The sequence below is a fragment of the Aotus nancymaae genome, unplaced genomic scaffold, assembly GCF_030222135.1.
Source record: "Aotus nancymaae isolate 86718 unplaced genomic scaffold, 86718_ANA_hifiasm-v0.15.2.pri h1tg000059l, whole genome shotgun sequence".
In the NCBI taxonomy this organism is placed as follows: domain Eukaryota; kingdom Metazoa; phylum Chordata; class Mammalia; order Primates; family Aotidae; genus Aotus; species Aotus nancymaae.
In genome coordinates, this window is record NW_026988473.1 from 76981829 (window position 1) to 76996658 (window position 14830).

Sequence of the window (14830 nt, forward strand, 5' to 3'; positions counted from 1 at the left end):
GAAAACATTAGAGAAACTTCGAGCCAAAAATACATGCTGACTTTCAGAAACAGTGTAAAGAATTTTTTTTAAAATTGTGTATATTTAAAGTCAATAAATTTTTATTTAAGGAATTCCCATGTTGTGATTTCTTCCACTGTCCATCGTCACTTTAGATCCTCTAAAGAGCTGCAAGTTAGCCCTGAAGAAGAAAAATTTTGATTAAAACTCTTACATGGCAACAATCATGGATTATTAAAAGTTCTATATCTCCTGGGGAAAACATAGCACCAAACATGAGTGCTATGGCATCCTATAGAGAACTTTCATCTTTGGTCACAGCGTGAAGAGCTCTGGGTTTCACAGCCTCATGAGCCCTCTTTGAAATGACCTATACAAATGTCTTTTCTAATGCATACGTACCTTTTTAATGAAGCTGATGCTTACTTTATTCCAGTTGTCCTGTCAGCCCTAAATAGTAATAAAAGTAAATTTTACATTTCCAGAGATGATTGTACAGTGAGTGAACATGAATGAGTCCTAGAACCAGCCTAAGCTAACTCTGCTACATACAAACTGCTTAGTTATTAGCAACCCACAAGGGTTACAATACAGAGGCAAAGCACATTTGCATGATTGATTCGAGATCTAGGCTGCACTGCCTAAAGAATTTTAAAATCTTATTGATACTAGGGAAAAAAAAACACATGTGGCTCACATTATATTTGTATTGCATTTCTATTACAGTTAATCAAATGTTCCCAACAGGCTGATTGCTAACAAGGTAGCAGACAGAAAACCTACTGGGAAATTTTTTTTATGGTCATGTCCACAGCAAATGAGAAACAGCATTCTAAAAGCCTTGGTAATGACCATTATGCCCTTGAGCAAATAGCTTATGGTTAAGATAAAAACCATTACTTGCCGTTAATTTATTTTGGCTTCTGTCATCTCCTTTTAATACGGATATACTGATGAAGACTTCAAAATTCACCTATGGAAAAATGTTTATCTCAAATTCATACTTACTATTAAATACAGAAATCTATCTTTCAAAATGAAGTTGCTTAGATTCCAAATTATCCTAAATCCCAGCACCTCAACTACTGTATTGAAAATTCCATGCTTCAAATAGCTATTTAATGTATTTTTAAATTAAGGTCATTTTTAATCAATGATCCCATGCCCATTCATATCTGAATTTGCTCTGTGATCACATTTCTGGCAACTTCTCTTAGAGCTTTATAATCTTCTCAAATACAATGAAATATTTAATGTAAATGGATGTTCAGAAAGGCCATTTTCATTCAGCCCATTCAGAGCAGTTGAACATTTCGCCCATCATCATAACATCATTAGTAATGAAGTTTAAACACATAAGTCTAGTCTTTTTTTACTCCTAAGTGGTGATAAGTTGACCACCAGATTTGGTTGCAAGCATTCCTAGATAAATTAATAACCTAAAATAACATTTGTAGAAAAGCTAGTATTCAACAAAATAATCTGCATGCCCCTTTAAGTAATGAATTAACTTACCAAGAATCTTTGGGATCTACTTTCTTCAACCAATTTACTTTAGGGTCCTAGAAGTTGAACTGTACAAAGAAGAATTATATTTTGACACATGATCTAAGACACAGTCATGTACCATATTACAATGTTTCAGTCAATATATATAACCTACAAACAGTGGTCCTATGAGATAAAAGCTGAAAATTCCTTATTTAAATGTTATTGTTTAACACTTTTCTCCTACATGTTTTACTCATAAGCATAGCAAAATGTTACAGGTCTCATTGTCACCACTGCAACATGCATACAGTGGTGGAAGCATCACCTGTCTCAATTTAGCCACATTAACTATTTTGGACACCAAGATCAGCAGTGCCCATTCTCATCTAGAACGAGGCTTTGTAAAGGAGTTCCTTCCAAGCTTTGTAGTGTATTTGTATGAAGTTCTGGTTATGCTGGCAATGCTACCTATTGATAGGGGGAAACAAGTAGAATCAATATAAACAGAATCTTACCTTTTTATTGTAGGTGGTAGATCTGCCTGGTTCTCAATTTGACACCCTGGAAAAAGAAAAGCGCTGCTTACTGTTTTAGAGTATATCAAAATGAACACTGAGAAACCTATACAAATACTGTATCAATAGAAATACCAGGTTTAACAAGCACAAAGCCAAGAAAACCAACGATGCCAGACACTGAATTTCTATAGCACTGACCTTTGAACACCCCAGCAGGAGTAAACTGCTGAGTGCAGATACCACGCAGTGCAATTATAACTGAACTGTACAACTTTCATGGCCCCAAATTTGCAATGTTGCTGCTGAGAAATGCTTTCACAAACCTCTCAATTTCAGATTCCTCTAACAGGTTCAATATTTTGACCTTTATTCCTAATTGTCACTGTAATACATTAACTGCATTTTAAAGCCACAACTCTAATCTTGTGCCCAGTCTCTCTATATAACTCACAGATGGAATACATACATATACCTTAACAGATATTACAAACATCAAGCTCATTTAGAGACTAGGTTTCATCCTGATAGCCAGGATGGTCTCAAAACCCTCAGGTGATCTGCCCGCCTCTGTCTCCCAAAGTGCTAGGATTACAGGTGTCAGCCACTGTGCCCGGCCACATCAAGCTCGTTGCTCAAACTGCAAATCAGGCAAAATTCGTTTAATGTAATTCATATCCCTCTAGATTCAACATATCCACCCAGGTTTACGTGACTTTAGGATGAAATATGTGTAACTGCCAGTTGAATAACGATGCAAAGAACAGTTTCATGTGGTAGTCCAGACAATGCAGTCTTTTCATTTATTTCCTTCTCTATATAAATTTATATATATAAATAAGGAAATCTATATGCCCATTTCTATTATACTAAATCTTGCATTAAACCATAACATCCTCTACCTCATTTTAGATTATCATTCAAAATAATGCTGTATGCTTCAAGTAGGAAATCCATATATATAAATTTATAGTAGATACATAGTGATAAATATTTTTGCCAGTATCTAATTCTGTGTTATACCTGAAATACTGGGATAGTGTACTTAATTTCTATTTTTCATTTTCAGTCCTTGACTATTATTAAGTTAAATATTTTACTTACCTTTCAACATGAGTGAGTTCAAATCATATTCATTCCTACAGAAAGTACCAATTAAAGATTTAGAAAGGATACCACATTTCCAGTTACTGAAACTAAAATCCAAATAAAAATTTAAGATCTAGTTTATAATATAACCATATCCAGCTCTATCAGAATAAAGTTTTAGTTCATGCCCGTATCATTCAGCAGTTGAACAGTTAAATTCATCATCTGAACTGTAATCATATTTCCCAAGATGATACTGTCACCAATTAAAACTTACCTAAGCAGTCACACTGAATAGTACAGGTGTGGAAATATGCCAATACCTAAGGTAAAAAAGTGGATTGTCAGGTCTTTCATACATTTAGTAACTGTCATTTTTAAACTTTTAGCAGCTGTCTTGCCATTCCTTTCCACAGATCTAACAATAGTCCTGTGAGTAAGGTAAACCACAGAGTTACTCTATGAGGCGTTTCCAACGACGTGCAGGCTACAGGAAAAGCCCCATCGGGATAGACCTCAACCACTGTACAAAGTTTTTTTTTAAAGACACAATATCTGCCATGTCTTTTTAAAAAATCATGTGATTCTTGCTGAATCATCATTTGAGCCCAGGGGTTTGAGGCTACAGTGAGATCTACAAGATCACATCTCACTGTAGTCTCAAACTCCTGGACTCAGTGATTCTCCCGCCTTAGCCTCCAGAGTAGCTGGAGACCATAGGCACCACTATGCCCAGCTAGTATTTATATGTATAAATAACGGAAGTCTAACACTACTCCATAGGTATGAGCAGAAACTGTGATACGCCCCCGTCTCTTACAATACTGCAAACTGCAAAAACTTCCTACCACGTTAATCACAAAAGCAATCATTTCACAATCACATTTTAAGGATTTTCACCAAGCTGCTTAGGAGCCAGAGTACAGAATGATAAATAAAAATATAATTCTTGGCTCAGAATTAGTTGTCATCCATTATAAAATTCAATATAATGTGGGCGCATTATGACTTTGGCATTATATAACTTTTAATCAAACTCTACATCATTCAAATTTATGAATTCTTATGACCTGTGTAATTATTTTTTTGAGACGGATTCTTGCTTTGTCACCCAGGCTGCAGTGCAATGGCAGGATCCTGGCTCACTGCAACCTCCACCTCCCGAGTTCAAGTGATTCTCCTGCCTCAGCCTTCTGAGTAGCTGGAATTACAGGCCCAAGCCACCACACCTGGCTAATTTTTGTATTTTTAGTAGAGACAGGGTTTCATCTTTTTGGTCAAGCTGGTCTCAAAACTCCTGACCTTGTGATCCAACACCTTGGCCTCCCAAAGTGCTAGGATTACAGGCATGAGCCACCGAGCCCAGCCCATTTCTATTATTATACTAAATCTTGCATTAAACTATAACATCTTCTACCTCATTTTAGATTATGCATTAATTCAGAATAATGCTGTATGCCTCAAGTAGGAAATCCAAAGTTCTGATTACTGCTACAAACTAACAAATTCAGGACCCTCTAATGCTTGCAACTACAATGAATCTGACACATCACTACAAAATGTGTGAATCTAAGATTCCTTTCTTTTCAGAAACCAATAACTGGGAATTAAAAGCATGCTACAGTTTTCTCTGAATAAAATGAAACTTGATTGCCCTGACAACGTACTATTGATTTCCTACACATAAACAAATACGATCTGAAAACTAAAATTGAAACATACCTTTAACTCCAGACATCACGTTCTCAAGATAAAAGCCTTTAAAACAAAAAGCCATCTTATATATCAACATGAAATTGGAATGCAAAAGTAATACTGCTGAGGATTTCCTTCATATCCCCTCCTGTTTAACTATTCTACAGTCCTAGAATCGATCTTTTTAAATAAGAGACAGAGTCTGTCTTTCTTACCAAGGCTGGAGTACAAAGCTCAGTGCAGCCTCCAACTCCTGAGCTCAATCCTTGCGCCTCAGCCTCCCCTTCCTGAGTAGCTGCAAGTACAGATACGTGCCCCAATACCCAGCTAATTTTTACATTTTTGTGGAGATGAGGTGTTTGTTACTTTCTTGCTTAGGCTGGTCCTGAACTCCTGGCTTTAAGCAATACTCCCACCTCAGTGTGGGGATTCCAAACTTGAGCCACTGCACCTGGCTTGGAACCAACCTTTATGGCTATCAATACTCCCATCAGTTAACTGTCTCAGGTATCATAATATCCCTTCTTATATGTATCAGAACTCATACTGAACAATGAGTTCTGGGTTGCAAAAGAGGATTTATTTTTTGCACCTATTCATAAGTCTTTGTCCACAAGTTAAACAAAAACATACGTAAGTGCAGTCCTAAGATGCACTACATAGCATAAAGTAGTTAGTTATACCACGGTGATCAAAATAAGGAACATTGGGGTAATCACTGTGCTTCTCCCCACATATACATGTTAAATAAATGTGTATGCCTTTTCTTGAATTAATAATTAAAAATGGTAGCAGAAAGTAATATTAGTTTGGGCGTGGTAGCTCACAAAAAAAAAAGTAGCATTAATGATATTCTAAATTTGGGAAGGGAAATGAGGTTATTACAATACTAAGCATCTGACAGGTCACTTTCCTCTGAATAAAGCTGGGATAAAATTAAAGCATTTCAAATACCCTCTTCAAGATGGTTAGGTGTCAAGTTCTTTTATCTTTGTCTAAGATTTCCTTTACAAAGTTAAAATCACTGCACTTCATTGTTTCAGTGCTTATAGGACACCTGTAAGCTCTTACACTCAGAAATCACTGATAATTTCTCGGCTTTTTCTATGTATTTTCCCTGGTGTGTGTTTTTTTTTCTAACTGTTACTACTTCTTCACAAGTTTGTTTCACAAACTTCTACAAGGGGTTAAAAAATTTTTTTGTAAGTTGGTTTCAGAATTTCTTCACCAGACTGGTACATATATCCACATTTATCATCTTTATTCATTTCTATGAAGTCACTTTTTTTCTGTAATGCTTCACCTTTGACATTCATGATTCTGTCACATTTTCAGGCCTCTCTGTCCAGTATTTTTGGCTTTTGTAGCTCTCTTTTTAGACAAAGCAGCTTCTTCAGTAGTATCCTCTTCTTCTAAGTACACACTCAGTCTTACAGGGAATTCAGAACTTACTATGAAACTATCCCCCTGCATAAAACAAACAAAACAAAAATTATGGATTAAGCAGTAACTCCAATGGTTTAGTAATTACATATAGCTAGGTGCGCTGGATTACTTCAGATAACCTAGAGACTACATGTAGATGTCAGAAATCCAAATATCTGCTTGTTTTTTCATTTGATATCCTAACTAGCAATGTCACATATTAAAATGTTATTAAAAATAGTACTGAAAACCCCATTATTATTTTTATCAAGTTTCTAAAAAATTAGTATTTTCCTTCTTGTATTTCCTGCGGTATACTTATTCAGCTTTTCAAAAAGGTTAATGAAGTGTAAGACAAAAACTAAAGACAATTCCTCCTGTACCTACCAACTCCTGCCTTCCCAAAATGAAACAGGAAAAAAATAAGTCACTTACTGCCAATTTGATATCACACTCGTCATCTTCAGGGTGTGTTGCATCCTCATCCTCTGCTCTGTAATATTAAGATTTATCATCATTGAAATGACAGAATATTCTATGACCTAATTAGGTCTTATATTCCACTCTGAAATACAACTGAAACTGCAATACTAGTCAAAAGAAACAAAATATAGAATTTCTAGCTGTCTTGTGTGCCAAGTTTGGCTCAAATGTAACAATCCCAACAGTCCTACTCTGTATCTTTATTCATTATTGAAGTATAACTATATTAAAGGCAAAATATGAAGCAATTAACATGAAAATTTAAATAATTTATAACCCATTACCAAAGTATTTCACAGGATTCCACTTACGTTGACTCTTCAATAGGAGAAATGGATCCCTCATCATCCAAATATTTGTATCTACGACTATCAAAATCTTCATTTTCTAAATCTTCACCAACATTCATTTGTTTCAAGGATTCTTTCAGATGGTGTTCATACTTCAGTTTTTCAATGTAGTTAAAAAATCCTCTTGCAACAGCTTGCTATATATATTAGAAACACCATATTGTATGTCATGACTTAAAGTTTTTCTTTCATGACCCACCAGGTGCCTATGTTCAAAAAGGGCAACAACCCCCTTACCAAAGACTATCTTAATTTTACTCCCTACTTGTGGACATATCAAATGCTGATCATTAAAATTCACTCTGCAATTATAAACTTTAGACCTAAGGTGGTACCAAGGGAAAGTGAAGTACGTATCTTGTCACGCCTGAGACTTACAAAAACAGGAACGAAGATTTTTTTTTTTTTTTTAGACAGAGCGTTGATCTAAGTGCAGTAGCACGATCTTGGCTCACTGCAACCTCTGCCTCAAGGGTTCAAGCAATTATTCTGCCTCAGCCTGGGACTACAGGTGTGTGCCACCACACCTGGCTAATTTTTTATATTTTTAGTGGAGAAGGGGTTTCACCATGTTAGTCAGGATGGTCTCCATCTCCTGACCTGGTCATCTGCCTGCCTCGGCCTCCCTCCCAAAGTGTTGGGATTTACAGGTGTGAGCCACCTCACCCAGCCAGGAACAAGATTTGTAATGTTTACTATAACCACCTTAAACTTAAGAGATTAGTATGTACTAATCCTCCCAAATAAAATTTCAGATTCTGAAAAGGGATCATAAATGAACTCTGCATCATTCAATATACAACTCTCAAATATTTAAAAAATCTACTCCTAAGTATTAGGATATCAGGCTTAGAAATTATCTAGGCCCTAATAATATAACCACTGAACATGAAGCATGTGTGGGTTTAGTTTAGGTTACTGCAAAAACATTTTCAAGTTATGTGAGCTTCTATTATCCCCACTGAGATCCCAGGAAACCATTTGAGTTTTAGGGTTCTGTTTAAAGACCTGAGATGGGATGAGATCAAAGGATTTTATACAAAAAGCCTTGGAGCACTATCTTTTAAATTCGGCAAGAATGTAGTCACTGAATAGATACAAGTCAAGTTTCAGTTGAAGGATGGGGTGGGTTTTAGGGGAAGTCAGTATAAGAATATCAAAATTGCAGACAGTGCGTTGCCAGTACATCTTAAACAATTCTAAAATTGGCCAACAAATTCATTTTGGGCATTTATGTGTATTCATATATATGTAAAATGATGACTCACCTCAAACGTTAAAATTTTTTTCCAAGATGCCTTTTTTTCATTCTCTGATTCTAAAAATGGGAAGCCAGGTCCTCTGCTTCTAAACTGTTTCTTCTTATCTATCAGTGAGCATAAAGGATTTCTCCTTCCTTCTGGTCTTCCCCTTGGTCTTCCTGTTGGCTGGTACCTCTTTTTCTTTTGCTTGTACTTCTTTTTCCTGTTCTTGAATCTTTCAAAAATAGCTTTCATGGTCCGCGGTATTGGTTCAAAAGATGAGTCACTTGATAAATCACTTGCTTGAACATTTCCAGGTTTACGAACACATTTTCTAATAGGGTTTCTTTGCTCCCGTTTAGGTGAGTAAGGGACACGCTGAGTTTTAAATAAGCTGCTATCAGAAGAGTTATCACTGGAAAAATGGAAAAATAATTTCATTTCCTTTCTTACTGAATACCAGTAATTACTTACTAGTAACACCCAGTCCCAAATATACGTTTCTTCCAAGACCAACTCAGGAAAACATGACCAGAATTAATTTTTTTTTAAAGGATGGACTCAGAACCAGCTAGTCATTAAACTCCTGACCACCCTATTTTAAATAACCCATAAAGCCACAGCTCTTATTAAAAAGAATTTTGTGGACATCGTCTTGCTGTCACCCAGACTAGACTGCAGTGGTACAATTACAGCTCACTGCAACCTCAAACTCCTGGAACCCGAGGCATGCTCCTGTCTCAGCCTCCCAAGTAGCTAGCTAGGACTACTGGCAAGCACCACTATGCTCGGCTTATTAAAAAATCATGTATCTTTCAAGATAATGTATGAGCTCAACCAAGACTGTATGAGTCACTGCTAAAAGCGTCTGAGTAACACAGAGCCTGCCATACAAAAACAGGACGATGTAGTCCAGAAGAGACCCAAAGAATAAACTTTTTCTCTAAGAATGTGTCCCATTATAAAATATTCACTTTTTGAATTAAAAGTATTTGCAATAGTATTACATCAATCTATATAAACTAGATAAACTTGGAAGGTCAGTGAAATCTGGTTTTCCTTCTTTCCCAATTCCTGAAAATTATCTTTACTGCCATTCATTATATATAATAATTTAGTTTCTCAAAGTAATTCAGATACAATAAATATGACTGAATCCACTCAGTTCTCCAGTAAAAACCCACTTACCTTTGATTTGCAAGTTCGATAGCATCAGAAGTCACATGGTCAAGAGAATCTATTCCTGATTTATCCATCATTTGCTCTGTTTTAAAGTTTTCTGAAATTGTGAAATTTAGTAAATGTGACAAAGCTTCCCTAAATATTGACACAGTATCTACTATAATGTTCAACATAGTCAGACTATGCCATTGATTTCAGGCAAAATCATTTACCAGGCTTAAGCTGCTTATCCATTTCAGATCAATTTCTTTAAAAAAAAAAAAAAAAAAAATCGCCGGGCGCGGTGGCTCACGCCTGTAATCCCAGCACTTTGGGAGGCTGAGGCGGGTGGATCACGAGGTCAAGAGATCGAGACCATACTGGTCAACATGGTGAAACCCCGTCTCTACTAAAGATACAAAAAATTAGCCGAGCATGGTGGCGCGCGCCTGTAGTCTCAGCTACTTGGGAGGCTGAGGCAGGAGAATTGCTAGAACCCAGGAGGCGGAGGTTGCGGTGAGCCGAGATAGCGCCATTGCACTCCAGCCTGGGTAACAAGAGCGAAACTCTGTCTCCAAAAAAAAAAAAAAAACCACCAGAAATTCTATTTCCAGATTTTCAGTTTTTACCCTCTAAATCTACTCAATGCAACAAGATTTTTCCAAAAAAGTACTGTCACTTCCAACAAAAGGATGTTTCAATATTAAGTTTTATCATTAGCCACATATTAACATATAATTACCAATACAGTATTAATGTACAATTAAAAGCCATTTTCCAACATCGAAGGGTAATTCCTAAGGCAAAATGTACCCTATATAATAAACCAGGAAAACAATCTCCATTCAATAGACCATTTTAAACTCGTGATCACGTCTCCGTTGTAATTCCAAGATTCCTCATTCATTCCTAGATTCATTTAAGTAACTTAACTTCGTCATACTGTATCTTTGCCATTATTGGTGGAAACTGACAAATTCTGAATTCTCAACCTTTTTGGATAAACTTATCATAATTCTTTGTCTCTTCATCTCCATAGTAGAGTATACAACATACAAAAAATAAAAGGCAACGTACAAAAAAAAGAAAACGATTCCTTCTTGTAAGAAAGAGAGGCTGGTCAGGGTGGCTCATGCCTGTCTAACCCAGCACTTTGGAAGGTCGAGGCGGGCGGATCACTTGAACCCAGGAGCTCAAGACCAACCCAACCCAGTCTCTACAGAAAATACAAAAATTAGCCGGGCTGGTGGTACGCGCCTGTGGTCCCAATAAGGAGGCTGAGGTAGGTCTATTACCTGAGCCTGGGAGGTGGAGGTTGTATGTAGTGGGCCGCAGCAACACAAGGAGCCCCTGTCTCTACAAAAAAAAAATTCTTAAAATACTGGCTAGGTGTGGTGGCCCGTGCCTGTGCTCCCAGCCACTCCGGAGGATCGCTTTGCAGTGAGCCGAGATTGCACCAGTGCACTCCGTTCTGTACGACAGAGCAAGACCCTGTCCCCAAAAAAAAAAAAGGAAAAAAGAAAAATAACAGGCATGGCAACAAAAATAAAAAAGATAACTACTTATTTCACTACTGTCTTTGCCTTAGTCATTCTCTTGTTTCATTCCGTAGTTTCTTAGGACCCGACATGAGTCGTTACATATAAATCCTAGAACAAACTAGCAAAATATTTCAAATATAGGAAAACGATAAGGTCACCAAGAGCTCAGATTTCTTAAATGCCCAACGGACCCCTGTGGTAATTTCCTGTTAGAACGTCTTAGTTTTAGTTTCTTAAGCACGAGATTCTACGAAGTCAGTATAAGTATCGAATGCTCAAAAACAGAATTCAACAAAAATCTGATCCCATGCATTAATGGTATACTTGCCATTTTTTTTTTAAGTAGGGATTATCAAAATAAAGCTAGCTCATTAATCACTTAGATAAGTTTTTTGGAAGACACTCCTACTTAGGTGTCGATGCCTCTGCCGGGATTCAGCGATTCTTTTTTTTTTTTTTTTGAGACGGAGTTTCGCTCTTGCTACCCAGGCTGGAGTGCCGTGGCGCGATCTCGGCTCAGCGCAACCTCCGCCTCCTGGGTTCAGGCGATTCTTAAGGCGCCTCGTGGGCAGAGAGCGGCGCTTTACCTGGAGCTATCACTGTTACCACCAGCGCGTCTCTCCCGGCAGCGCCTTACCTCAAGGAAACCGGCGCCAGCTATCTCCCATATATGAAGGTTAAATCGTTTAAATCACGTAAGGAGGTTAAACTCGCTCACAACACATTTTAACACCTCCATCTCGAGATGTAACGAAGGCCGCCAACACTGGAGTCGCGTCTGTGTGCGCCTCCAGGCGCGAACCCTTCACCCTCTCGGCCCTACCTCCGAGACTGGATCCTCCGGACCAACGCTGGGGCCCCGGAAAACCCCGTATCTGTAACGCCTCCGCCGGCTGCCAGGGCCGGACGGCCTTGCCCTCCTGTCCACCTACCCCAAACCGCCTCACACCGGCCCTCACTGCGCACTTGGCGACCGTAACCGAGGCCTCTGGCCAGAAACCCGCGACTGGCCTGCTGCGTGAGTCCTGAAGACCTGCGCTCACCGAGACCCCGACCTCAGCCCTCCAGCTCCCGAAAACCAGCCTGCGTCTTCCAACCGCGAAGAAGCAAAGGGTGGGCGATCCCCGCGGCCCAGGTAATAGCGAGGCCCAAATCTCGCGATACAACTTAGCACGCGGGAAGAAGGCGAGCGGCGGAAGGAGGACCGGAAGCGGGGTCGCCATGTTTCTCGTCGCGCGGGGAGGAGCGGCTAACGTGGGCGGAGCTCCAGCTCGCGGAGGCGGGGTTGGCTGAAGCGAAGATCGGGACTCCGTTGTGGGCCTCCGTGGCCGATTCGGTGAGTGGAATCGCCGAGAACATTTCGGCAAATAACAAAAAGAAAGCGTGAGGTCAATTGCGAGTGGGTAAGAACTGCGAGGAAACAGCCTCTCAGCCCGGTTCGTTTCCGGTGGCTCGCATTTGCTGCGCTGTCGCCCGGCTTTCTAAACCTGGTCCCGGGTGTGTGGCGAGGGTGACGGGTGGGATATGTGCGTGTTTTGTCGTACTGTGTCTGCTTTTGCCTTCAGACACCTTTGTGTGTTAAAATATTGGGAAGGCTCATCCTTTGACCATGACGCCAGGTGTGTAACCTTTGCGCTGGACGCCAGGTGTGTAACCTTTGTGTTACTGCATAGCACGCCCACTTTTGCACCTGTTTCGTGACCTCCCCTTTCTGCTTCCCGGAGGTTGGCTAACAAGTCACAAACGAGACCAGTAGAGGATTTCTTTTTCCTGAGTTTCCTCCTACTCCCGCCCCCCAGTTCCTGAGTTAAGATTCCTTAACCAGTTCCTGAGTTAAGATTAAACCCTGTGCAGTAGTTTCGTGGGGTTTTTTTTTTTCCCTCCCAAAGTAATTTTAAAAAGGAATGAACTGGTTTGATTTTTCCGCTTTCAGAATTCTTTTTTCATATGATAAACCAGTAAAGCCAGTAGAGCTGTCTAGTCTGAATTTATAGTGCACGTCATTTTAGGATTGAACGGGCCTTTCTTTTTTGAGACAGACTCTAGCTCTGTCGCCGAGGCTTGAGTGCAGTGGCGGGTTCTCAGCTCACTGCGACCCCCGCCTCCCGGGCTCAAGAGGTCCACCCACCTCAGCCTCCCAAGTAGCTGTGACTACAGGCGTCCACCACCACACACGGCTAATTTTTGTCCTTTTAGTAGAGACCAGGTTTCACCGTGCTGGCCAGGCTGGTCTTGAACTCCTGACCTCAAGTGATCCGCCCGCCTCAACCTCCCAAAGTGCTGGGAATACAGGCATGAGCCACCGAGCCCGGCCACATTTTGTATTTGTTTGTTTTATAGAGATAGAGTCTTGCTCTGTCATCCAGGCTGGAGAACTGTTGAAGCAGGATATTTCCCAGACCTCTTTGTGGGACTTGCGGCAGGGGTGCCTGGCTTACTCAGCCCGAAGCTCTCAACCCCTCACGGGAGGGGGCGCGCAAGTGAATGGGACTGGAAGCCAGGAACTCCGCTCACTCAGGCCAGCTGCGCTGCACCCCTCTTGCGGGGAAGCCTGGGGGTAAGCAGATGCTAGAGCCAGAGCAAGCGCTTTTGGGCACCAGCAGGAGCGAACTGCATGCAGGCCCTTCAGCAGCGTCTGGGGGATGCCCACGACCCCTGAAGATCCACAACCTGTCTCACAACCTGTCATGCTTGTGAAGTTTTGAGAGAATGTCTGCATAGTGTCTACTGGTGTCTGGTATATAGTGTGCACTCAAATGGTAATCAGTTTAGTTGGGATAGTTGGTCTACCCCTCCAGGTGTTAGCTCTGCAGCTCCATGTCCCTTGTATACCCTATTTTTGGGCCATCGACTCCCACCAATTAGGCAGGAAAATATTGTTTGCCTCCATCTGGCTCCAGGCTGTGCTCCTGGAGTTTATGTGAGAACCTAACTCCTTTCTCAGCTCCGACTCTAACGTTCTCCACACCTTCAACACACACATAAACACACACGTACACATGCTACCACACTGCCTGCTGTGCTATCAGCCTGCCTGAAGTTCACATCATTTTAGGATTGGACAGGCCTTTATAATTTAACTTTTGGATGGGTCTTCATAATTTAAATTTTATTATGAAAAAGTGATAGTCTAAGGAACTCATTTAATTTTTGGCCTAAATGTCAAATATAGAGTAGGAAGCACAAATATCTATTATGGAAATACTTAAGTCCTATATACATTTAGACACTTATCCACAAACCCCTAATAAGTACCCCTAATAAGTACATTTCTTTTTTTTTTTTTAATCAAGTTATCTTGGTCAGAAAGTATCTCTAATAAGTACATTTCTAAACCAGTTACTCAAGCTACATCCTCCCAGGATTGGACTTTGTTTCTATTTTGATAGGGACATAAACAAACAAACAAGTGACCTACTTTTTTACTAAAGTAAAGAGATAGTAAGGGAATAAAATTAAGATTACATTTGAATTTTAACTTGTGTTTTTATCCCTACTGCCACCAAAAGTGTTTTATTATCATCATTATAAATGAATATACTATTCATTGTGCAGATTTTGACATATTCATAAATAAGTTATTACCCAATGGTTGCCTGATAAAGAATGTGATAAAATGTTAACATTTGGGAAATATGGGTGAAGAATATACAGTAATTATTTGTATGTAGCGTCTGTCAATCTGAAATTATTTAAAAGAAAGAAACTGTCTCATTCCTGAACAATTATAAATTATTCAACCCAAAACTATGTTTAAGATATTTAAGTATGGGCCGGACATGATGGCTCATGCCTGTAATCCAAGCACTTTGGAGGCCAAGGCGGGCGGATCACCTGAG

The 14830-nt window shown here is 39.6% G+C and overlaps 3 protein-coding genes and 8 non-coding genes across 20 annotated transcripts in view; 2 read left to right on the plus strand and 9 right to left on the minus strand.

Annotated features, from left to right (window-relative positions):
* CEP295 (centrosomal protein 295) overlaps positions 1-113 on the plus strand; it is a 58714-nt gene extending 58601 nt beyond the window's left edge. The window contains exon 30 of the mRNA XM_064365407.1: positions 2-113. Coding sequence (XP_064221477.1) covers positions 2-40 — 39 coding nt within the window. The 3' untranslated portion in view covers positions 41-113. The remainder of the gene's footprint in view (position 1) is intronic.
* Positions 49-12120, minus strand: TAF1D (TATA-box binding protein associated factor, RNA polymerase I subunit D). 2 transcript variants are annotated; one of them, XM_064365406.1, is made up of 14 exons: positions 12035-12120; positions 9478-9574; positions 8317-8704; positions 7010-7185; positions 6651-6708; positions 6094-6257; positions 4818-4853; positions 3373-3418; positions 3111-3145; positions 2007-2052; positions 1516-1574; positions 905-973; positions 403-450; positions 49-181 (listed from the first exon to the last, which is right to left on the minus strand). In XM_064365406.1, the coding sequence occupies exons 2-6, from the start codon at positions 9546-9548 to the stop codon at positions 6114-6116; spliced, it is 837 nt and encodes a 278-aa protein (XP_064221476.1). In that variant the 5' UTR covers positions 9549-9574; positions 12035-12120; the 3' UTR covers positions 49-181; positions 403-450; positions 905-973; positions 1516-1574; positions 2007-2052; positions 3111-3145; positions 3373-3418; positions 4818-4853; positions 6094-6113. The 2 variants fall into 2 exon arrangements, with proteins under 2 accessions (XP_064221476.1, XP_064221475.1); XM_064365405.1 differs by lacking the exon at positions 12035-12120 and having other exon boundaries at positions 9478-9932.
* LOC135270318 (small nucleolar RNA SNORA25) lies at positions 242-372 on the minus strand. Its single transcript, XR_010338478.1, has one exon. It is a non-coding gene; the product is annotated as a small nucleolar RNA SNORA25 (small nucleolar RNA).
* On the minus strand, positions 733-854 carry LOC135270323 (small nucleolar RNA SNORA32). Its single transcript, XR_010338483.1, has one exon. It is a non-coding gene; the product is annotated as a small nucleolar RNA SNORA32 (small nucleolar RNA).
* On the minus strand, positions 1262-1334 carry LOC135270315 (small nucleolar RNA Z40). The gene has a single exon (XR_010338475.1). It is a non-coding gene; the product is annotated as a small nucleolar RNA Z40 (small nucleolar RNA).
* On the minus strand, positions 1759-1890 carry LOC135270319 (small nucleolar RNA SNORA1). The gene has a single exon (XR_010338479.1). It is a non-coding gene; the product is annotated as a small nucleolar RNA SNORA1 (small nucleolar RNA).
* On the minus strand, positions 2122-2260 carry LOC135270317 (small nucleolar RNA SNORA8). The gene has a single exon (XR_010338477.1). It is a non-coding gene; the product is annotated as a small nucleolar RNA SNORA8 (small nucleolar RNA).
* LOC135270334 (small nucleolar RNA SNORD5) lies at positions 3255-3326 on the minus strand. Its single transcript, XR_010338494.1, has one exon. It is a non-coding gene; the product is annotated as a small nucleolar RNA SNORD5 (small nucleolar RNA).
* Positions 3486-3616, minus strand: LOC135270325 (small nucleolar RNA SNORA18). Its single transcript, XR_010338485.1, has one exon. It is a non-coding gene; the product is annotated as a small nucleolar RNA SNORA18 (small nucleolar RNA).
* On the minus strand, positions 5305-5432 carry LOC135270329 (small nucleolar RNA SNORA40). Its single transcript, XR_010338489.1, has one exon. It is a non-coding gene; the product is annotated as a small nucleolar RNA SNORA40 (small nucleolar RNA).
* A 114-nt stretch (positions 12121-12234) lies between the features above and the next one.
* CUNH11orf54 (chromosome unknown C11orf54 homolog) overlaps positions 12235-14830 on the plus strand; it is a 35656-nt gene continuing 33060 nt past the window's right edge. For 3 of the 9 annotated variants that reach the window (XR_010338388.1, XR_010338389.1, XM_064365415.1), the window contains exon 1: positions 12235-12327. The gene's annotated coding sequence lies outside the window, so the exon portion shown is untranslated. The remainder of the gene's footprint in view (positions 12328-14830) is intronic. The other 6 variants (XR_010338387.1, XM_064365408.1, XM_064365413.1 and 3 more) reach the window with 3 other exon arrangements.